Genomic DNA, 25742 nt, shown 5'->3' on the forward strand with positions numbered 1-25742 from the left:
GAAACTGACTTAGTGAGTGAAAACTAGTGGAACTGTGGCCTTGTGATTCAGTTTCTTGAGTGAAATACCTGTATGCAGTACTGATCTATCATTTCAGCATTCACTTACAATCTGTTTGGAGGATACAGGGCATACCAACAGCCTCCAATATCAAAGCAGTTCTTTAAAATTTTCAATTGTGTATCAAATCAGACACTAGTAAATGATCCTCTGTGACATGGCAGGTCAATGATACTGAGATCCAACCTCAGGAATGGCTTCTTTCTGCATGTGCTCATGCTACATAGATCATATTTTCAAAATGCAATTTAACACTACTGGTATGGCTACTGATATGAACCAAAGACACAACCTCCATTATCCTGCAGCTGTGAAACAGACAGCAGAATATATATTTCTAAAGTAAAAATCCTCTCATAATAAAATATCCAATAAAACTATATGAAATACAGTATACTTTTTAGTGACAAACATTTTTTGCACCTCGTTTTAAAACAGTAAAATCCTTTTACATAAAATTAATCAGAAATGAGCACATTATCTTGAATCCATACTTTTTGTAGATATAGAAGTTACCAAACTCATCTTAACAAATAACAAAGGAGAAATTGCAGCATATGTTATAACAATGGTTTGGGAACTTCCAGCCACTACAATGTGTAATCTTTATGTTTCAGATGTAGTCAGTGGAATAAACCGCTCTGAGTATTTCATTTTCCTAACAGTCTTGACAGTGTACAGTGACACTACTTATAAAATTTACCAGTCAAGTATTTTCTTTCTACACACTCTTCATCATCAGTACAAAGATAATGTACATTTATAATTCAGATAAGTGGGATTTTACTGTTAAAGCAAATTGTCAATCATTCCAATGAATAATGAAACAAAAGACAAAATACCTGTAGCCGATATCCAGAATAAAACATTGAACCATGTACATTATAACCTTCCCCACACTGAAAACCCAAGGTGGCAGAATCTTTCCAGTACAGAGGCCAGACGTACTGTATATTTACCACCAACACAAGGTGGACAGGTCTGTGAAGTATTTTTGTGGCCGAACACGTACTGTAGTGCCACAGATCCCTGGTGAGGAGGTTTACTCAGCAGTTAGGCGTATACCAGATGGATATACAGTGTGAAATGCATATTGAGCCCTCTGCTGTTATCATTTTCATACTACCTATTATCTTGTCATAATACCAGTAGCAATGGCTTAAATATTTTGTGCTCAAATGAGTCAGCTACGAATAGCATTATCTGTGCACTCTGCATCTAGTAACACTGATTACAGATTCAAAATTTACTTTGACACAGTGCCAGACAGTTATAAGTCAACTAATGTGATGGGTTAGAGAAAGCCATTACTGATAGTTGTTACCAAAAAAGAAAAAAAGAAAACAGGAACAGTATCTGCCAATCCATACCTAAGTATGAGGTATTACCATTCATATAGCCTAACACTTCACAGAAGTGCATATTGATACAAGCACTGCTAAGCAAGCAGAGCCCTGAGAATATATATCTCAGGCAATGATACATATAATATACAGTTCTTAATACAGTAGTTATAACATCACGATAAACTCTTTGAGACATTTTATCAGCCATCATTTATAGTTACATGGGGAAACCAAATCAAGACAACACCAACACTGTGGTATGTTGTGTTGGTAGCTTGTGGTTCTCCATCATATTTCAACCTAGTTTACTAAAACACAGACAAAAAATGCAATATTATAAAAATGACTGCAGAAAACCAAACTGGATAATGCATGATCCACACACACATTCAGCACATACAGGAACACTCATAACATTCATAACATCTCAACATTCAAATTGGATGACTCAGTATAATGTTTGTATAATGGAACAATGTATATACATATGGTATATAAATACTACTTGTCCTTCACACTATGAAACTACTGTATTTTCAGTGATGATGTTACTTCTATAGGTTTAATAGTTTCCACTGATTATAAATATGTTATTGTCTGAAATTTTTACATCAATATCTTGCCATTAGAAAAGTGAATGGGAATTAAATAATATTCTCTTTTTATTTGATATTTTTTAAAATATAAATCAGAATTTCCAATATAATGCACAGTACACTGCATGGAAGATAGTCATTACCAGAGTAAAATCCAGTAGTATAGGATGAGCTAAAAAATAAAAAGTGATAGAGAACAGAAGTACAGTATCCATTATGAATAATAAAAAAAAAAAAAAATACAACTACAGTTCAGGCTAATGAGAGCTGCACTGCATAAATTAAATGTCCAATTTACAATATTTGCAATAATACAGACCATCCAGAATTTCAAGTAACTACACTAAGTATTGTACCTCTGAAAATACAAGTTTGCATACTCTTAAACTGGAGTTCAACCAGGTAAAAAAAAAAAAATGTCTGGAAAAAGTGGGAAACCTTACTACAACAGAAGATAATTTGGTTTATGCTCGACCTTAATTCTTCCTGAAAATGCTATGGAGGGATCTTGTGTTATTGAGCATTTCTGAGGATGATATATCACCATTAATATTACAAATGGACTGAACATGCCTGGACTACACTGTCAAATTTCAGTAGCTGGTGCTGAGACAAAACCATATTTCAGCATGGATTGTGGTGCGGAGGAATTATAGTGCAACTGAGCATGTCACATTCACGAATATGAGACAGGAATAAGAACTTTACCATACCTCATAATTACCGCATGACTTGCTTTCTCATAAACCACAAAATTAAGTAGGAATGCTTAACAGTTATTGTATAGGGCCATTTCTATATAAGTAGTAGGCACAAATCCTTCTTCAAAAACTGCCATTCTCCGTACTCTAGTCCATCCATCTCCTTGATCAATTTCTATTACATTAAGTTCCTCACCTTCAGTCATACTCATACTCCCTTCACTCGTACCTGAAAGAGGACAAAATACAGTGAAAATCTTCTTCTGCCATAAAACAAAAAAAGGTCAGCATTATGAAATATGTAAAACAAACAGTAAAACAGTACAGTAAAAGTATTACTGACTCTAAAATTCAAAGATACTTTAAAGAGCAATTTAATGTACTAATATACAAAGTGAACATCCATCCATCCATCATCCAATCCCATGTCCCATGAGGAGCAGAGGAGCCCAGGGTTAGGCAGGTTGGTCCTGACATTTAAGATGAGAGTGACCAGCCTCACTCATCCCTGAGTGGCATTAGGTGATCAATAAACCCCAACCACCCCTTGAATATAAACCTACACAGGCTCAATCTGACTGGAGCACCTTAATTACCCACTAAACCACCAGGTGCCATAAGTTGGTTATATGGTTACCTCCCAACGTAGTAAATGGTTTCCTGGTGTACAGGAAATCATTTGGCTTGTCACTCAGTGTAGAGTCACCCATTGGAAGAAGGAAGGGGAAAGAATAAACAAAAGAAAGACAGAAGAGGGAGTGTAAAGTCACCTGTAGGCAGAAGGAAGTGGAAAGCATGAAGGAAAGAACGACAGAAGAGGAGGGAAGGACAAGAGGAAAGGGCAGTCATCCAAAGCAGCACTACATCAAGTGGGTGGATGGGGAGCATCCCCACCTATCACCTACAAAGCGAACATACTGAAATGTATTATCTATCTATCTATAGCTGTACCCCATAATCCCATAAGGGGTGGCTGTTTGTTGTTTTACGGAGAAGGACACTAACCCTCTGCCAACCCTTTTGCTGACATGTAGGGAACATGTATGGGTTAATTATGTGGTTACCACCCAGCACTGTATATGGTTTCCTGGCTTAAAGGAAACCATTAGGCTTGTCAAACAATGTAAAGCCACCTGAAGAGGAAAGAAGAGTAATATAATGCAACAAGAAAGATGGGAGAAAGAGGAGGAGAGGAAGGAAGACAGAAAAAGAATGATAAAGGTGAAGGAAGAAGTAGGCAGCACTACATCAAGTGAGTGGATTATACTATAGCAACAGTTATCAACAACCAACGCTGCAGAGTATTTTAATTACATTTTCTGTGTCACTAACATAAGCTTTTTGTCTCAATCTTCTATCCTAAAAACTTTCTAACAGTATTACCCATGAGTAAAAGATTATATTCAAGTATAAAATACAATACAGTATTGATACAGTATGCATAGTACAGTAATACAGTGAATAATATAATCATACTGTACACAACAGCAGTTGGCAATGATGGAGGGTAGAGTGGTACACTATGCAATACAATGCACTTAATCCAATGTGGTCTAGTGGTGAATGGCCACTGTGTGGGTCACAAATGCACAATTCACAGATGCATCCTCACTATATGGTAGTCAGAGGACTAGGGCATGGAGCACTGAGGAGCAACAAGGGAAGTCACAGCACTAGAGCAACAAGTGAGGCATGGAGGGCCACAGGCTATGTCACAGCACCAGAGGGTGGCCACTGCACTGCATAAACACACAATGCACAGGTATGTCCTCACTCAACGGTATCCACAGGAAAGAATAAGAGAATGATGATAGGCTTGGTGTGTTGGGTGGGCCGCTCCCACAACACACTGTGATTAACTGGTGTGTTGTGGGGTCTGACCGTGTGCTGATTGGGTCCTGTGTCTGAGCCGAATAATACACATCACAGTCAAAAAATGCACAGTACCAGCCGACTGCTCCCCATTTCTGAGCCACATATTGCCTAATTTCACTGGATATTTTAAAAGCGACCAAAAAGCACCAGATACAACACTGGGTCAGATATTGCAATGATGGATAACTAAGAGCTTACTGTATATGAAAAGTCTGTTTTCTTTGTGGACAGACCTGATGTGTAAATATATAGATAGATACGTAGATAGATAGATAGGTATACTGTACTGTATGTACTGTATATATACAGTACCCTTGCGCCCAGTATGCATTTGTCCAGTACTATTCAGTACGGTCAGCAAATAATTAAAATAATTTTTTACTGTAGTACAGATTTGTTGGGCTAGTATGGATCAGTCATGCAAAGTGGGCCAAATCCAAGGAGTTCTTCTCAAGTACCAATGTGCTGCATCTATTACTACTACCCACGCACGTGTGGGAAGATGGCCAACACCAAGGCATGTTTCCCTAGTACTGTTGTGGCCTGATGACGATGACAATGATGTGTCAGTGCGTGACTATGAGGGATTTATGAGGGAGGTTGAGGCCGAGAGGCCTTCTCAAGATCCTGAAGGCCCTCCTCCAGGGGGTCAGTAGGACCTCCTACAGCTTTAGAAGCCCCTCCCCTGTCCCCCCTAAACCCATCACCACTTACCTTAAAGGCTGGTAAAATCTTAGTTGTGTCAAAATGTAGTTAAGTTGAATTTGGGGGGGACTTTTTCAAGGCTTGTCTGACATTATTCATTTTTCCCATAAGGTCTGTTGTTTGTCCAGTACAGATTTAGTCCAGTACTAGTACTGTCTGACAAAAATACTATACCGGCCGTGTGGGAACTATATATATATCTCTCATCTCATTTCATTTCATCAGCCGTTCGAGTGTCCACTGCAGGACCAACCTATCCCAACCGAATTGGGGATGATACAGAAAATGTAACTCTACCAAGTGGCTTAGGCTTTCTGGTAGAGATTGTACATAGGGTGAGAAGTGCATGTAAATGTAATTGTAGTGATGGAGTGGCTTTGGATGTGTGTGTAGTCTGTGAACCAAGTGTAATCAGGCCGAGCAAGCCGACTGGGTGCAAGCATACTTTAGAGCATGCAACACTGGTTCAACCACAGCACTCCTTATGTCTGCCAAAGCAGTACGTGGCCTGAATAACGCTCCCAAAGTTTATTACCCAGGAAGGCGTGAACCCTCATTCTTCAGTGTACGAAAGCGCACACTTAACCACAGAGGCTCCACTATATATATATATATATATATATATATATATATATATAGATAGATAGATAGATAGACAGATATCGACAGAATTATATATATATATAAATATATATATATATATATATAGATAGATAGATAGATAGAAATATAAATATATATATATATATATATATATATATATATATATATATATATATATAAAGATAGATAGATAGATATAGATATATATACAGATATATATATATAGATATAGATAGATAGATAGATATAGATATACATACATATATATATATATATATATATCTGAAGAGGTGAAACAGGCTGTGGCACAAAAGAAGAAAGCATACAATGAATGGATGAGAAATAGGGGCGTGGAAGAAGTTGAGAGGCGGAAGAAAGAGTTATATGTAGAAAGAAAGAGAGAGGTGAAAAGATTAGTAAAAGAAAGTAAGAACAGAGTGGATGAGGAATTTGGAAGGAATTTGAGTGTAACGTGGAGGGACTGTAAGAAAATGTTCTGGAAAGAGGTGAAAAGAGTAAGACAGGGTGGAAGTGAAGTTAGCAGGGGAGTGAAAGATAAAAATGGCAGATTACTAGTGGAGAAGGGAGAAAAAGTGAGCAGATGGAGGAACACTTTAAAGAATTGTTGAACATAAAGGATGGAAGTAATGCGAGTCTAAGTGGCTGGGGAATGGCTAGGAGAAGGAGGGAGGTGAGAAGACAGGAAGAAATCAGTAGGATAGAAGTTGTGGCAGCAATGAAGAAAGTTAAATCGGGGAAAGCCCCAGGAATTGATGGAGTGTGTGGTGAAATGCTGAAGCATGGGGGAGAGATAGTAGTAGAATGGATGTGGAAGATGTGCAGATTGGCCTGGGAGGAAGGCAGAGTCCCGGAGGATTGGATGTCAGGTATAATTATTCCCTTGTACAAAGGAAAAGGGGAAAAAGAAGTGTGTGGTAATCATAGGGGCATTTGTCTTCTTAGTATAATAGGAAAAGTGTATGGTAGGATACTTATTGACAGAGTTAGAGAAAGAACAGAGAAATTAGTTGGAGAAGAACAGGGAGGCTTTAGGAAGGGAAGAGGTTGTGAAGATCAGATATTCATTCTTAGATCTTTAGTGGAAAAGTTTCTAGAGAAGGGAAAGAAGTTGTATGTGGCTTTCATGGATTTGGAGAAAGCATATGACAGGGTGGATAGACAAGGATTGTGGAAAGTGTTAAGAATATATGGAGTAGATGGGAAGTTGTTGAATGCTGTGAAGAGTATGTACGATGGTGCGAAGGCTGCAGTGCGTGTGGATGGTGAACTTAGTGAATTTTTCTCTTTGAAAGTTGGGTTGAAACAGGGATGTGTCATGTCTCCATGGTTGTTCAGTCTGTACATGGATGGGGTAATAAAAGAGGTACAAGGTAGGGTAGTGGATGTTGGAGTGGCCCTGGTGAGAGAGGATAGTGTTTGGAAACTCCCTATACTGTTGTTTGCAGATGATACTGTGTTCTTGAATGAAGACGAAGGGGAGCTGCAAGGCTTGGTGGATGAGTTTGGAAGAGTGTGTAAGCAATGGAATCTAAAGGTGAATGTAGGGAAGAGTAAAGTAATGGTCTTTGAGAGGGGTGAAGTCAGTGAATGTACAGCGAGGTTGGATGGTGAGGAATTGGAAAATGTGAGTACGTTTAAGTACTTGGGTAGTGTGATGAGTAAGGATGGAGGTGTGGAGGGTGAAGTGCTTGAAAGCGTACAGCTGGGAAGAAAGGTTGCTGGTTCTTTGAAAGCAGTGATAAGAAACAGGGAAGTGAGCATGGAAGCGAAAAAGTTACTACATGACAGTATTGTGATACCAACTCTAATGTACGGAAGTGAAGCTTGGACGCTGTTGGAAGGACACAAGTCAAGAGTGAGAGCAGTGGAAATGAGTTATTTAAGAGGAGCCTGTGGAGTCACATGGAGAGACAGGCTGATGAATGAGGATATAAAGAAGCGTTGTGGTGTTGACATGGACGTGATAGGAAGTGTTATGAGGAACACACTGAGGTGGTTTGGCCATGCGGAGAGGATGGAGGGTGAAAGACTGACGAAGAGAGTGTATGTGAGTGAGGTGGAGGGGGGAAGAGGGAGGGGGAGGCTGAGGATGAGATGGAGGGATGGGGTGGAGAGGTATATGAGAGAGAGGGATGTGAGTTGGGAGCAGGGCAGTGAAATGGCGGGGGACAGGACGACTTGGAGGCAATTTGTTTGTGGCCACCCCAAACGGGATTGAGGCGTCTGGAAATAGATAGATAGATCTTAAACCTCAGGTGACCAATTTCTCTATGAATTTTTGATGTTTCACACCAAAAGCAGAGGTTTGAGCCATAAATTTTTTTCTCCAAAATTGGTTGGGATTAGGGGGGAGGGGGGTCAGTGGTGGAAAATTGGTCGGGACGGAGCGGGTTAATGGAGGTCCCTTAAATCGAGGTTTGAGAGTATATATATATATATATATATATATATATATACACACACAGTGGCATCTCCTAAATCGCGGCTTAATGAGATTGACCATACACATTGATCTGAGAATTTCATGAGTTAGAGATGGGTAATCTTACGGGGAAAACTACTAATGGGTCTCATCTCAGAAAAGTAGTCCCCCTTACCCCCAAACCTACATCAAACTGATCACCAGTGAACAGTAACAACCTGAAAAAGAAATTACTGTAGTAAAGCATACTGTATTTAATAGGAATGAACAATACAGTAATATTCTTACCTGACACTGCCTGGCAAAACACACACACACACACACACACACACACACACACACACACACACCTCTTTCAACAAGGGGCATCACCCTTAAGGTAAATAAAATAACTGTAATGTTAGCCAGAATTAAAAAAAAAAAAAAAAAAAAAATCCTTTGGCTGAAGGTGTTAATGGAAACTGTTTCTATCCATTGCAGCCTAAGGGGTCTCTGATATCCTGATAAAAAAAAAAAAAAATGATCTGGCATTAAGTACAATATTGTATAATAATATATTGTTAATTTAAATACAGTATCATTATGCTAAAAGAATTAGCATGATACCCAGTACGTCTAGCACACCTTTAACTTTATCCTAAATTCTCACCGTCAAAGTTGTAGATCGCTCGGCAGGTGCCAATGACTGGAAGGGGTTCAGGATCATAAAACTCTGCATTATCATCATCTCCTCCATCTGGCTGGTCGTACGTGTCCGAGCCCGGCAGGGAGTTGTGGCTCAGCCCGATCCCACTTTCAGGACTATGAGACGAGCTGGATTAGTGAAGGAGATTACTGTTAGCAAACTCAAACAAAGCACACAAACACAAGCCAGACCAGATCATCAGTTTCTCCTGCTGAATTTGATAGTGCCGATACAAGTTTGAAAATACAGTATTACATTACTGTACTTGCAATTTCAAGTCTCGGCCAACTCAACTACAGTATGAGTAAGATATGCAGAGAAAACAACAGATTTTTAATTTCTCATTCATATTGCAATACAGCAGGATAAACTGGAGTTGCAAGAACAGACTGAGCATGAGTTGTAAAAACGTATAAAATGCATAATTTGCATTCGCTAGAAGGGCCAAATCACAAACTATAAGCTTCAAACCAAAAATCTATGCAGTATTACTAATGGCCAATATAATAACAGAACATAATAATGTTAGCAATGAAGTACAACAATGCACATATGCAATACAAACGCAAAAACTGAAAATTAAAAGTAAAATGATAATTTCAAGCCTTATACTGATATCCTGTATTCTTTATTAACTTCCTTTTCCTTGGCCACAAATAAAAGAGGTGATGAGAACTGAATAAAAAAATGTTTGCAATGTGCTGAAACTGAATACAGTAATAGCAGTAGTTTCAACATCCTAACTGAAAATCTCACATTCATGTGGAGTGATGAGATCCAATGCATGGCTTTTTCATTTCATTAGGGACACAAATGATATGTGAAAGATCCCTCAAGAACAGTCTCCCACTCATTCCGCACAGTGTACAAGGTTGCTTGCTACTTGACTCTTCGGTTACATCCTTACTCAAATTAAGAGCCCCTAACTCTTGCCCCAGTTAGCTGCCTTAACAATGCCCAACAGTAAGTACAGGTAGTTGGCTGTTACTGCTCCTGAGAGGTACTGCCACAGGAGTGAAATGTGGCTACAGTCTTAGTAACTAGCCACACGAACACCAATTTTGCATGGAGCACTCAGTCACATGCAGAAGAAGTTAGGGTCCAAGTTGAGACTCTCATACCACATCTGGTATTTCTTGCTCATAAAAGACTCTATAAACAAGTGGGTAGTAATCAGCTGCTTTGGGTGAATGTTTATGCTTCCAGACTAAAGAAACCTCAAGATTTACCTAGGGATGTGTACCAACTCATAGTTGCTAGTCCAAATAGCATGCATATGCAAATGCTACAACAATTTTCAGCAATGCATAATGTAGTTCATCAAGGTCTTAACTGCATACTCTTAGCAGTGACAGAGGATAAGTTGAGTGGCCTTGCATCATACAAGTAGTAGAAAAATATTTGCATATAATCTGAAAAACACCAGAAATGAAAAACAAAACCCGTTGGTGAAACTTGCGTAAGTTGCCCCTCTTTAAAACTACTGTACTCCTGAGGTAAATGTACTGTTTGCAACACTGATATTAGAATTACAGTATCATCATCATCATCCGGACCTTCTTTCCCACCCTAGGGCACGGTGAGGAGTAGTAACGTCCAGACAGCCCAAATTTTCCCAGTCCAATGGGCCACGCTTCCATTCACTCATCATTCAAGCCCCCGGAATCCTGGCTCTGTCTGATACGCCAAAAACATTCACCACTTTCTGTATCTTCACATAAACGTATCTGAGAGTCAGTCTGGATGCAGTCACGTTAAAAAGGGGTGCCAAATCCCTGATCATGCGCTTCTCTTCACAATATTCATCCAGCCAGCTTGAGCTCTTGACAGTTCCCTAGCCTCACTGACTTCCAAACCTCTCTTCTCACACACTCATCCACCATATCCCTCCACCTTCTCCTTGGCCTACCTTGCCTCCTCCCTCCTTCAAATTTGCTCAGATATACCTTTTTCATCACTCTATTGTCATCCATTCTCTCCACATGACCAAACCATCTCAGTACACTCTCTTCAATTATGGTGTCCACAAACTTCCTCACTCCATATCTTTCACGAAGCACATTATATCGTATCCAATTCACTCTCTGTATTCCACAAACATTCCTCAGCAGTCCCATCTCCACTGCTCACACTCTTGACTTTTCATTTTCATGCCATGCCATAGTCTCAGATCCATATGTTAAAGTTGGCACTAACACTCCTTAATGTAAGCCTTGTGCAGCTGCAACACTCAAACCTCTGTTTCTTATCAAGGCTTTTGTAGCACTAGCTACTTTCCTTCCTTGTATCACTCTACTCTCCCCTTCTTTTGCACATTTTCTTCTCTTTTCTACCACTGTACCCAGGTATTTGAACTCTCTCACCAATTCCAGTCTCTCTCCATTCACTGTAACATATTTGAAACAAAACAATAAGGGGTGCATTTTATATGGACCATCACCTGGATCCACTGGTGCCACCAAAATAGTAAGTATTAAACAAGCACATAGACACATAAATCTATGAAAATGTTTCCTGTATTTGTTATGCTAATTTCATGGAAGACAGTGAAAAAAAATCTGAATGGAAAGTCACGTTCCTAAAGCATTCCTGGACATTAATGAATGTTCAAAATGTGAAAAAGAGAAGGGGAATTTTATTAAGCTTGTAAATCTGATTGCTGGTTTAGAAGGTGTCAGAACTCCTTTCACTTTATTACCTGCAATTACTCACTGCTCCACAACTGATGGGAATACAAAGGTGTACTTTCTATCTCTTCACCAAATGAGTTGGTTTCACTGCTCTTTTGCCCAGGTCACTTTCAATTTTCTCTTTTGTTTTATTTTGTCCTTCCTCTTACAGATTCATTATGAGCCAAAGCAAATGATTCAGCTCTTTTTACTCCCTTCTCCTGTAGATCTTATTCAGGCATTTTGGTGCACTAACTGACCTATGTAAAAATACATGCATATATGGATCATGTTTTGATAAATAAATAATCATAGATGATCTTACACCTACACATAGAAAATCAAAAACAATTTAGTGTGGACGCACTGTACTGCACACTCCTAAATTGTGATGTATGGACCATGACTCATACAGGAGGTAAAAGGAATTAAATTATATTGCCACATTACAACCAATGACACAACATTTATATTCGCTTCTATTGTGTCTTATCACCGATATTCACCATCCTTACTCCTTACACTGTGATCAAAAGTAGTTTAACGATATGAGGCATATGAATCTAATGACAAAAATTTACATCAGGGGAGAGGGGAAACCAAAAAACTTACCCCCCCAGGACATACGGGAGGTAAACACACACCACATGGTAAGCTGACTGGCACTCCTACAGTGCTGTCTACACTACCGGCTTTCTTCGCATCACTGCATACATAGCGATTTTTATCAGATCTGTATACTACATTACCTTGTGCAGGCCAAGGCAACTATATAGTCATGGTAGAGTATCTTATCAATGACTGAACTCATAATCTGCCAAGCTGGCCATAAATTATTTTGCAGGCATTAAATATGTTTTGTAATCTATTTATGCAACTAATTGGTGGTAGATGGGGGCGCTCACCATCCACTCACCCGATGTTGTGCGGTGACTGCCTTTTCCTCTCTTCCATTTTTCCTTCCTTCCTCTTCTGTCTTTCTTTCATTCATTCCTCTTCCTTCTATCTATGGGTGACTCTACACTGAGTGACAAGCCAAGTGGTTTCTTGTACACCAGGAACCCATTTACTATGCTGGGTGGTAACCATATAACCAAATTATGGCACCTGGTGGTTAGGTGGGTAATTGAGGCACTCCAACCAGATTGGACATGTGCAGGTTTTCATATCCAAGGGGTGGTTGGGCTTTATTCTTCACGTACTGCCATCAGAGGGAGATATAAATCCAAAATCACATGTAGGGAGAGTCAGAGCACCAGAGGGATCTACACAGAGACAGCCAGGAAAGAAGGACAAGAAGAGTAGGAGCTAGAGAGAGATTGGGAAGGCGGCAGCAAGCATGAACTGCTACTAACGAAACACGAGTCACGTCAGGCTCTTTAAATTTTCAGTCAAGCAACTGTCTCGCAATAAACCTTCATTGACTCCAATCTGCCTATTTCATCACCTCACCTCATTACAATATGAAGAGGATAATGGGACAGAGACGGCCTACTCTGATGTTCCCCTACAACGCCAACATTTGTTCTTTCTCTCTTCCTGGGTCTCTTCAATCAGCCATACAAGAAAATACATCTTCTCTCTCAATAGCAAATAGATAAAGGCCACCAGATGTCAGGATTATGTGGCCTTTATCTATTTGATATTGAGAGAGAAGACGTATTATTTTGTCTGGTTGATTGGAAAGACCCAGGAGGAGAGAGAATATATGTCGACATTGTAGGGAAACGTCAGAGTAGGTTGTCTCTGTCCCATTATCCTCTTCGTATTGCATAAAGACAAGGTGATGAAATATGCAGATTGGGGTAGATGGAGTTTTATTGTGAGACATATTCTTGACTGAAAATTTAAAGAGCTTGTGGTGACTCATGCTTGGTTAGTAGCTGTTTGTGCTTAATGACGTCTTCCCACTCTCTCTCTAGCTCCTACTCTTCTTGTCCTTCCTTCTTCCCTGACAGTCTCTATGTAGATCTCTCTGGTTCTCTGACTCTCCTACATGTGATTCTTGGACTTATATCACCCTCTGACTTCCGGCTAAAGTGTGTGGGTGTATGTATGTGAATGTGTGTGTGTGTGTGTGTGTGTGTGTGTGTGTGTGTGTGTGTGTGTGTGTGTGTGTGTGTGTGTATATAAGGTCTCACACACTTTTGACACATGAACAGCTTTCATCAGGTCATCCTGTGTTTGGAATACTTGAGTGTCTGGCTACAGGGATGTGTATCTAACCTCTTCCTAGAGAACTCAGACATAATTATCTGTCTATTACATACGGTACCAATGAAAATAGCTATATGGTTACGTAGTTACATATTACATATTAATACCTACGATTTTTTGCAGTAACTTGCCACGTACTTGGTCACAGCTGTGTACTGTCCACTTTTTTTTTTTTTTTTTAATCCTTAAGAATTGATGATAAATTATCTCCCTCCCCACCATCTCCAAATCACAACCATTATGCACATCCCTACCTATAGCATGGCCAACATAAAACTTACTGATTTACTGATAACACATAGGACAATCAGAATTATTAAATAACTATGGATTAATAATTATGGCATAACACAGGAAATATATTCCCATGGGTACAGCCATCCCCTAAAAGTTTACTTAGTGTGAACATTTGTACACCTAAATATTTTCTAAGGTGCCATAAAAAGAAGGGGCAACTATGTTTACAATGCTGGTAGGTTTAATGCATTCAGCGAAGCACTTCAGCTTGCACAGAGATTTTTTAAATTGTCCTGAATTCAGCTGAGGTTAAAATTTGCTAAAGGGGAAAGGTTAGGATGATGCTGAAGATGATGATGATAACAATATATTGTACTGATGTACAGTGCAGTAGATAAAATAAATATCTGACCTGGCAGGTCTAATAACATTCAAAATTATGTTCTGCTCATGCTATCCAAGAAGAAATATAATGATCTTAAAAATCTACTGTAACTCAGGATCTGAGTGCTTGTCTGATACTGATGTCATTAAAACATACTATCAATACAGCACGTTACTACAAAGCAACATGTCATCCTGTGCAAGTAGAACAACACACACGTCTCAATACCTGTCATCTATGGTCTTGCACTGAGCTTGAACAGATACTTTTTCTTTTTTTTGGCTACTGCATACTGTATTAACCAGTAAAGGTGTTACATAAAATGCAAAAAATCAACAGCATTCAGTCCTACTTGTGTTTGGAATTACTATAAGAAAAAAATATGTATTATTATTGTAAAGGAGCATCAAAACTAAAGCCAGGCTCTACTGAACAAAATTTCTGAGAAATAAGAATGGTTGTATGCACAGAGCAATGACATGACTTCTTTAACCCGTGAACTGCACAATTACTATACTGTACCTTTTTTTTATCCCACTCTGTGGTGTGCAGAAAATGATTTTTTTTTTCTTTTTTAGTGTTTATTATAAACTTGATAACCATCCAGGGCATCATCTGGTGAAAAAAAAAAAAAATCTCCCTCTCTCTCTCCGTCTTTGCATAGCACCATTTGTAAGTTTATGTAGGGGTGGAGCAGTGAAAATATTAAAAAATTCTTTTATTTTAGTTTTTGCTTATTATAAATCTGAAGGTAATCATCCTGGGCATCATCTAGTAAAAAAAAAAAAAAAAAAAAAAAAATCTTTCCGTCTTTGCGTAGTGCCATGCATAAGTTTGCATAGGCGTGGAGTACAGTCTAGTCGCCTAGTCCGCGGCAATTAGAGACTGGTACCTACCCGCAGATTACGAATTCCGCGGTTTACAAAGTTAAGAACCAATGGGAAAAAAGGATATTTAGTCTGGACCCTCATGGAACCCCCTTACAGCACCCTACCCAAGCCTAACTAGCCAACAGCAAACACAAACAGACAATCTTAGAAATAATCAGTGCATGTATTTAATGGAAATAAACAGTAATTAAGTGGAAATAAACAATAATTAAGGGGTCTCACCTGACTCCGAAGGACAAAAATGCTTACGGTACATGGATGGGGTGGGTAGTGGCTGGGGATAAATTAGCGCCTCTCAGCATGAGGTGGGGGTGGTGTAGCCTCATGCTGTTGTTGCCTCTCCTCTGCTTCCACCTCCTCTGCCTCCCTCAGGAACCCCTTAAAGTCTGCTACAGAGATGACTGATGGTGCATCGTCCATGTTGTTGTCAGAGTGTGAAGGGCCTGGCTGTGGTTCAGGTTATGCTTGTGGCCCTGCCCAGGCAAAATAGTGGATGATCAGCTCCTGATGCCACTCATTCACTTGCCTGTTATACAGGTCCTTGTGAAAGACCACAGCTTTCCTAAGGTAGGCAACAGTTTCATTACATCTTTACTAATCTTGTTCAAAGCCTTTCACTGCTTCCATGGCAAGTCCACATACACAAGAAAATTGCTCAGCTCCTTCATGGTAGGCCCAGCACGTCCCTGTACTTCACCAGTCACTTCAGCAGCCTGTCTCTGCCTCTCCAACTGCTTGTCATCATCGATCACTGCATCCACGACAGCCTCCATTGCATCAGGCCTGTCGTTCACCATGTCCAAAATGTCAGCTGCTGACACCACCGCACCTGGGCACACTGCGGGCAAGTTCAACTACTTGCTCCAATCCCGGCACGTGACTGGCTGCTGGGTCTAGGTTGTCTGTGATTGGCTAGAAGCTGCGGAATACATCGTGGGTATCCGGATATTATAAATCTCCTGGGAAATGAGCCACTTTAGAACCTAGGAACTGTGTTTTTCTATTTTTTTCCGCGGAATAAAAAAATAGGGACTGGCTGGGCAAAGTCCGCGGCTTACAGATACGCGAATTAGGCGACTTGACTGTAGTTAGCGGTCATCCACAGCCACCGGAAGGTTAGCACAGCCTGAGCTGTGGCTCGCAACACGACGTTTCCCAGCCTGAGCTGTGGCTCGCAACACGACGTTTCCCAGCCTGAGCTGTGGCTCGCAACACGACGTTTCCCAGCCTGAGCTGTGGCTCGCAATCCACGGGTTAAGTACTCTAAACTCCTTTGCAAATAAAACTTTCAGTAATAAAGATTCTTTAAACACACACACACACACATACACACACACACACACACACACACACACACACACACGCACACACACACACACACACTTGATAACACTCCTATGTAATACACTAACTGTATTAAAAAATATAAAATGTAATGTGATTTGATGTGGTTAGAAATGGACAGGAGAGTACAGGGTGTGTGTATGAATATGTGCTGATGTGTGACAATATGAGACTAATCAGAAATACTGCTAATGTGTAATACCCTCTTCCCTTGTTGAATTCTGCAAGTATATGCTGGGAGTATGTGAATGGCTGTGAATTCATATGTACATTACAATAGTTGAGTGAATGAAAGCATGATGACTGATGAACATGAGATTCTAATTATACTCCACATAAGAAGGAAATAAATCAGAGACAAGCATGAAAGAATGATAAAAGTATGATTTTCTTCCAATACGAGCTTGAAGATCAAACAAATTTTAGCAGTTAGATAATTCATATTTCTTCTAAGAGCACATGAAACCCAATCAAGTTCATCATACAATTACTGATCAGAGCTACAAATCACCAGCCAAGTAACTTTAACAGAGCTCCTGCACTTCATTTAGTTATGCTGCATTTGTATTACTGTTTAAAAAATGTCAATATTCTATACAGGAACAAATATCATGGTTCCAAATCAACAGAATATTCTTATCCTTTACAAGATAATTACTGGGTAACTGCTCTTTTAAGGTTAGGCAGGTGCTGCTTCATGCACAGTCCAACGAGAAAACTAGGTAAGTTGCAGACTCTGAACAAACATTTGAGAAAACACATGCTTTACCTACCGCCCATAATTAACTACATTTTGCCAGATTCTCCAAAAGTAAAGGCTGTAACAAAGAAATTGTAAGAAGAGCATGCAAACAATAGAATAAATACAGAGACTTTAGTACCAAAGCCATAAAAGATAACCAAACAACCTTAAAACAGACAAAAAGCAAACAAACACGAAATCACACTGCTTATCAACAAAACATTGGTGATGAAATTATATTAATGATTATGATAATTTCTGAGCATGAAATATATTTACACTGTTACAGATGGCCCTCAACATTCACAGGTTTAACATCTGCAGCTTTGATTATTTACAGAAAACTCCATGAAACTTCAATTCAGCCATTCACACTGAAATACAGTCTTCCAGAATGTCTGAGAAGCATCTGGAGAGGGTATGACAAGTAAGTGACAGAGTTTTCATTCACGTTAAGGCTGAGGAAATATTCTGTTTATGGAAATTTTTTAAAAATATCATGAATTTCGGTAGTATCATAGTAAGGGCTGGTTTACAAAGTTTTGAGCACACAAAAACAACTGCCTCATGAACAGGTGCTCCCTGGGGCTGGCAGTGCCAATGTTTGTTTACAGTGATGTGATTCATCCAATATGGAGTTCAGTCCCATGAATCTGGCCCACTGTTTGGTAAATTTGGCTCACTTCCATGATACAGCTATCAAATTAAATCTGATTTTTAATTAATTTAAGCCCAACATACTATAAGCAAATGTATGTCTGATGTTTTAAAGTTCAGATTTCGTCTCTGTACTGAGTAAAACATCTTTCAATTCTTAACATTCAAAGCAACAAACCAAATATTTTCTTGGGAAGAGTAAATAATTATATCTTAAGGCAAGTCAAACTGAAAATACTGTATTCGAACCAGTGTCTTCAACCCAAAATGCTGTGCAGTGGGCAGACTTCACTAGTCCAAACTCACCGAAAGGTGAAATCACTGGATACTATGTCGACACCACCACTGCATTTACACCTGCATCTGACTTCAGCAACTCCAATACAATATCAACATTCACCAGTGAAAATGACTACGTTTTTGTCACTTGGCGTCATGCTCTTACACCTACTGATGAAAATATGCAGAATATAGCACCTAATGATGTCTGGGCCAATGTAATGGGCTGATAAACAATCAAATACCAAAGTTAAACTACAACTGCAGGAACTGTGTGGAGAGGTCAGTTAGTTGCAGATTTTCTAAATTCACACCAAAATCTGTAACATAATCCCTGCAAATGTTGAGGGCTGATTGCATTCAGCAAAAATGAAATATATCTGCACTATTTAAGTGTACCACAAGTAAAATCATTAATGAATGCGTGTTTGTCTGCCATGACGATGAGTGCAGAACTGACCCCTGAGAGGGTACTGGGTCAGATGGGGTTGATTTGTTGCCCTCCCCTGATGTGGTAGTTGTGGTGGTAGCCAAAGCAGAGGTGGCAACACGATGGATGGAGTTGGTGGCTGTGATGGTAGTGGTGGTATTGGAGGAGGAGGGAGGGTTGGTGCAGACAGAGGAATCTGAGGCTGACCGAGAAAGAGACTCATCACTGAGTGAGGTGCGATGTGACGTGACGGAGGAGCGAGGTGAGGCGCCACCATTGTGGTGAGGAGACACAACACTGCTGTGGTGGCGGGCTAGTGAGGCATTGGGAGTGGACGGTCCTCCTGAGGCTGCCCCACCACCCACTTGGATGTCACCATCAACATCATCCAGCATGGCTTGGTAGCGCTGTAGTTCACCTCGCAGTTTCTCAATCCTCTGGCATGAGTCATTCAGCTGACCCATGATACTCATTGGGTCACCAAGAGAAGGATTACCTTCATATACCTCCTTCATTTTCAATAAACCATCTCTGCAAGACAATAATAAATGTATATGCATCAACAACCTGATGTACTGGGGGGCTACTTCTTAAAACATATTGATCTTGTCTGTATTTACACAACTGAGATAATAATGATTTTTTTTTTTAATAGGTTTATAAAAAGCACCTGAAAATTAGCCCCAAAGGTCAGTTTTTGTGCTGAAGTCTGCACAATGAAATTTAGATTTTAAGAAACCCTGTGTGCCAGGTTGCACTGAATACCAACTGGCAGAAGAGCAGCAGGCAGGCAGATGAATGGTCTGTCATCTAAAGTTCTTATGATTTTGTTGATGCTATTCTTCTTGAGGTATGCTCATATTCAAGGTGTGTAACTATGAGGTCTGTTCAGAAGGTATCTGACCTTAGGCCCTAAAAAAATAAATGACTAACCTGTTGAGCTAAGACACTTAGCCCCTTCAAGGTAAGCCCCTTCTGACTTGACACACATAGCCCAGCATTCTTTCCACAGCCTGAAACATTTTGCAAAGTCGGTTTTTGGTATCTCTTGCATGTGCTTTATTGCATTCGTCACATTCTCTTCTCTCGTCTCAAATCAGGAACCCTTCAGTGGAGTTTTGAGCTCGGGGAATAACCAAAAATCGCACAGAGCCAAGCCTGGCAAGCAGGGAGCTTGCAGGCCCTGCAGGATGTTGTGCTTGGCCAAAAATTCCTGAATCAGTTGAGAAGAATGGGCAGGGGCATTGGCATGGTGCAGTTTCCAACTTGAAGCTTTCCAAAGGTCTGGACTCAGCCACCAAACTATGTCGTGAAAACGACAGACAATGTCAACATGGTAATGTTTGTTAACAGTTTGGCTTTCTAGTGTGCATTTATGATGTGCAACACCATGGTAAAAAAAAAAAAAAAAAAAAAAAAGAAGTCAACAGAGACCAGACCTTTAGTAAGCAGCAAATTGGAATATGCACAATGACAATACCCTACCCATTCGTCTCAACTGATTCTGGAATTTTTGGCCAAGCACAATATCCTACAGGTCCGGCAGGCTCCCTACTCACCAGATATGGCTCCGTGCGACTATTGGTTATTACCCAAGCTCAAAACTCAGTTGAATGGTTCTCGATTTGAGACGAGAGAAGAGATCATGGTTCTCGATTTGAGACGAGAGAAGAGATCATGATAATGCGATGAAGCACCTGCAGAAGATAATGAAAACTGACATTGAAAAGTGTTTCAAGCAGAGGAGAGAACGCTGGGCTACGTGTGCCAAGTCAGACGGGGCCTGCTTCAAGGGGGGGATTAGTCTTAGCTCAACATGCTCAACATGCAGGCATGCTATTTGCATACTATTTGCTCTTTCAGGTTGCTTTCCCTACAGTTCAGTAATATAGATATGTTTGCTGCATTTGGTATCATATATTTTAGCTTGAAAACTTGCCTGTGATGGGGTCCTTGAACCCAACCAATATTTTACCATTAGTTACGTGTTTCGTTACACGAGAATTCGTTATACGACTATGCCAAATGGAACCTAACTGCTTGTATCTTCGGGACCTCCCTGCAATTTTTGACACATTAACCCCTTAACCGCGGGGCGTCACTTTCGTGACGCTTGGGAGCAAGGGATCATACCGCGGGGCGTCGCTTTTGTGATTCTGTGTTATTTTGAATTCACCCGGGCTTTCAAGTGGGGGCTTGTATCATCTATCAGTACTGACAATGTCCAACACTAGTCAGCACTCCTAATCTCATCTGTACTCCCATCCATTGTTGACAATTTAGCCATTTCTCCCAGTTCTTGACTCCCCTCCCTACCCCCCCTCCATTACCCTATGCTCTCGCCTTCCCGGCCATGCTACGCTAAGTAAATCTTCCCTGGAATTTTTCACTGATTTCATCCATTGAAATAAGCCCTATGTCGTATTCTGATACCAAATAATATATACAAGAAAAGAAATCAGGTAAGTGAGAGTGCCATACACCTGGAATTGGCTAATTATCACCTGACAACACCTCACGTGCACTCGTTCGCTAATTTTCGCTGTTTTTTTCCCCTTGAAATATGCTGTATAATCTATTTTCGTAATAAATATACATGTAAGGAGAGAAGGGAGAACCCTAAGTGATATTTACATTCACCTGGAACCACCTAATTTATAATGTATTGTCTAGATTTCCTGCCAATCATATCAGTGCTACACAAAGCTGTTTCAAGATTTAACATTGGTAGCTCTGATTATATATCTCCTAAGTAGGCCTCTAATCTATTTTCGTAATAAATATAAATGTAAGGAGGGAAGGAGAATATTTACATTCACCTGGAACTACCAAATTTATAATGTATTGTCTAGATTTCCTGCCAATCATATCAGTGCTAGACTTAGCTGTTTCAAGAAGTAATATTGGTAACTCTGAATAACCCCTAAAGCAGGCCTCTAGGCTGCCCCTGCGTTATCAGTGTAGTCTCATCTTCCGAAGTGAGAGGACGTATGTTTCAACTTGCTGACTTCAAGGCCTTTTTTCACCCCCATGCAAATGGTTCTGTGACCTTTACCCTCTACTAAACCTCGTGTGGAAAGAGGTAAAGGGCTGACAATTGATAAAAGAGTGACTACGATCTTTCTATTGAGTAAAACAGTGCAAGTGGAATTGTAAATAATGTGTAAATAATGTGTAAACAGCAAGTGAAAGTAATGAATGTAAATATACGTGAACAATGGAAAATAGTTTTATAAGTTATTTCAAGTGACAGTGCACAACACAGTGTAAATAAAATAGAAATGTAAATAACGTAAATAAAATAGAGAACGTAAATAGAAAATGTAAATGAGTAGTATTATAAGAATACGAGTATATACTAGGAGTAATGAAAGTGAAAGTTTCACTCTAGCATGTCTGAATGCTATGAGTTATGAGAGTGAAGATGAAAGTGACATTCACTCTCAATGCCAGTATACAAGATGAGAAAGTGAATGCTACGTATTTTACTGAAAGAAATTGAATCCCTACAATGACAATAAACTAATACTACTGAAGGAAACTTATGGATAAAGACTGTAGATATATATAAGTGTTATATAGTAATAGAAATATAAAGTGTGAGGGGTTTTATGAATAATAAATGACAGACTACCATGAGCGAACTAGTGCCAGTGCGACGATCAGACAGCTACGTAATTTCCATTGCTTTCACAATGGGTTTTTTTTTTAGTATGGATCCCAAACTACTTGGAAATTGTAGAATAGTGTTTATAGTGTTTGTATCTGGCTGTGGTAATCATATTACGGGTTGTCGGGAAGTGTAAAGTGGAGACTTCGTTACCCAACTTCAGAGGTCTCCACAAGTCCTACGGTAACCGACGAAGGCTCAACAATCATTCCAGGAGAAAGCTGAAGGTATGTGCCATAAGCATATGTAATTTTATTATTCTAGGACTAATAACTGATTTTTGGCAAATATTTTTTGAGAGTCTGTCGGAGCCCAAATAACCCCGCGGCACACGCAAGTTATTGGTAAACAAGCCCGCGGTGTAGGGGTTAAACATGCCATACATGCCATAATGTCAAAAATGCATTATTTCACAAGCTATTTTATTTGTTTATTAGTTTACCTTTAAAAAAGGCACAAGAAAACTTGTGCTTAATGAAGTAAACAGAATTCATTGTTTAGTGAAGTAAAGAGAGTTCAGTGTAGCATAAACATAATTAACAACTATAATTTTACAGCCATTGGATGACAAAGGTTTCATTTGATTAAATGCATCAAGAATTGATAATAAAAACATGCAGTGCCACAGATTTCATGTTTATTTCTTGTTTCTTAAGATATTCAGGATTTTCAGCAGTTAATACTATTTTATAAAGTTAACTTTAGTTTTAAAACATGAATGTGACATTTTCCTAAGTTAAGACTTATTTGGCAATGCCCTACATTACATGCAGGAGTTAACTGATACTCCCAGTCCTTCCTGTATGCAACAGGTCAGCTATGGAACTGTCTTCCTATCTGTTTTCCTCTAACATAGACCTCCACTTGTTTATATGCATGTGTCCAGGCATCCTAAAAGGAACAGATCTTGAATATGGCCTTTTCTTTTTTTTTTTCTTTTTTTTTTCCCCCAGGAGGGAACAATCTTATGTTCTAGCCTTTGGTTCCTTCATCTTTGCATTGAGAAAAAAAATACCCCCCCCCCAAAAAAAAAAACAATGTTAATTTACATGATTACTGCCCATCACACCATAATACCTTATTTTATCTCTGCAGCAGCAGCCTTCTGAATGTATTAAGTATTCAATTTCTTCCTATCAAACTGTTGTGAATTTTTACCTTACGGCACAATTTCAATACACTTTAGATTTATTTTTCCTTATCTAACATTTGCACACTACGGAACTGTGGGAAATAACTTGAAACTGAGCTTTATATACTGGTGAATCTTCATCATTTTTCAAGTGTATATGTGATTTGCATTTTTGTTCTTTTGAAGCTTTACAAAATATGACAGTTATGACATTTATGATGATTTAACGTTGGGTCTGATTAATACTGTACTTGGATGGGTGACCGCCTGGGAACACCAGATGCTGTTGGCATAACGTTCTCCCTACATGTCAAATGGGGTTGGTTGGGGGATTAGTGCCCCTCCCTGTAAAACAACTAACTCTAAGCCCTTGGCCACCCCGTTTGGGATACATGGCGTCTGGCAATGAATTGTCTTGTCAAAAATAAATTCACGACACTTTTTTTTCCAGCCCTACTGAATTACCCCCACATATTGAAATATTTCATAGAACTTGGACACACCCATATCTCCACATACTATACATGTGCCATTCATCTGTTCAATAGACACAAAGAAAAATAAACACTTATCCTCTGATGATCATGCACTTTTTCTACCAGTCTGGTAAAGTTAAGGTTAGGCTGGTATGCTATATTTGTTCTTCCTTGAATCAGCCACCATTCTGAGGCTAAAACTTTTTAAGCTATGTGCAACAGACTGAACATATACAGTACACCACTGACAAAAGTAAAAACTGCCTATAAGCCAGGTTTCATACTATGATTAAATGCCTCATACTGTGTGGGCTTAAATAAGAAATCAATTGAGATCAAGGAATGCAGGCAGACTTGCAAAACAAAAATTTGCCATCACTGATATTCCAAAATTGCAAAATTTTGAGAAACCACAGTATAAATACTATAAGTACTATACTGTGCTAAATACCATATGTATTTAATTTACTTACCTTGCTGCAGTTTCTTGATGAAGTTTAGTTGTGACTTCATCAATACGCTGCTGGATTCGCTTCTTTCTTTGATTAGGTGGCAAATCACTGAAGTCCTCCTTTTCAGAGAAAGAAAAGTTGTTCTGGCAACAAAGAATTATTAATCAGTACAGATTAATACAATGTAAATAATAAATACTATCAATACACTGATATAATTACATCAAACAAAATTATAAGTGCCTAGTTATACACACTGTATTCTATATAAATGACTATCTGGATTTTTTTTATAATGTATTTTTCACCTTTATATGCAATCAGAGATCTTATTATTGTTGCTGTCACTACCACTCTGGTGCAAGGCTCATTTGAATGTGAACTCAGTGGACTGCTTGCTGAAGCTGCCTTTCAGCAGTCCAGCACCCTCCTTTCAAGGGCTGGAATGTCTGTATGACTGCTGCTGCCTGTTACATCAGCACCACTGTGTGATGGCATCCCTCACCAGCACCAACGATTATCATCCAATAGGTTAGTGCGTATCACAGTTAAAAGTCAGGTATTTACAGCACAATCAACTGCAATTATACTTATTAATTAGCATACCCATAATTATGTAGACTACAGTATAATAATTTAATAATTAACCAGCACAATATATATATATATATATATAATACAGTATATATATGTAGCTCACAGACTGCGAGATAATGCTGATTTCATGTGTGTGGTGTGTTGGGTTGTTATCAGGTAAGAAAGAACTGATCTTGCTGGTGAGTCTCTTGAGTGTGTGCAAGAGTTTTGTTACTTGGGAGACATGTCATGTGCTGGAGGTGGAGTGGGAGCTAGCTCTGTGGCTAGAATTAAAAGTGGCTGCCTCTCCGAACACTGAGAGGGCTTTCTCTCCATGCTAAGGGATCTTTGTATGTGGCATAATTATGTTAGGAGTATAATGCTGTATGGCAGTGAGACCTAGGCAGTTAAGGAAGAGGATATTTGTAGGCTCAGATGTACAAAAATGACAATGATTGGATGGATGTATGGTGTGTCCTTGAATGCAAGGCCTAAGGGGGCTAGGTTTATTGAGATGGTTTGGGCATGTGGAGAGGATGGGGGATGATAACTTTGTGCAGAAAGTGATAAGT

General features: G+C 39.4%; 1 protein-coding gene across 1 annotated transcript in view; it reads right to left on the reverse strand.

Annotated features, from left to right (window-relative positions):
* Cip4 (formin-binding protein 1-like Cip4) overlaps positions 1–25742 on the reverse strand; it is a 174020-nt gene that overhangs the window by 648 nt on the left and 147630 nt on the right. Inside the window, exons 9-12 of the mRNA XM_080276113.1 lie at positions 24616–24737; positions 18895–19395; positions 8979–9142; positions 1–2932 (exon numbers count right to left, since the gene is read on the reverse strand). The exon at positions 1–2932 is cut by the window's left edge and continues 648 nt beyond it. Coding sequence (XP_080132239.1) covers positions 2772–2932; positions 8979–9142; positions 18895–19395; positions 24616–24737 — 948 coding nt within the window. The 3' untranslated portion in view covers positions 1–2771. The remainder of the gene's footprint in view (positions 2933–8978; positions 9143–18894; positions 19396–24615; positions 24738–25742) is intronic.

The sequence above is a fragment of the Coenobita brevimanus genome, chromosome 64 (assembly GCF_032717465.1).
Source record: "Coenobita brevimanus isolate Jiangsu-jjx chromosome 64, ASM3271746v2, whole genome shotgun sequence".
Classification (NCBI taxonomy): domain Eukaryota; kingdom Metazoa; phylum Arthropoda; class Malacostraca; order Decapoda; family Coenobitidae; genus Coenobita; species Coenobita brevimanus.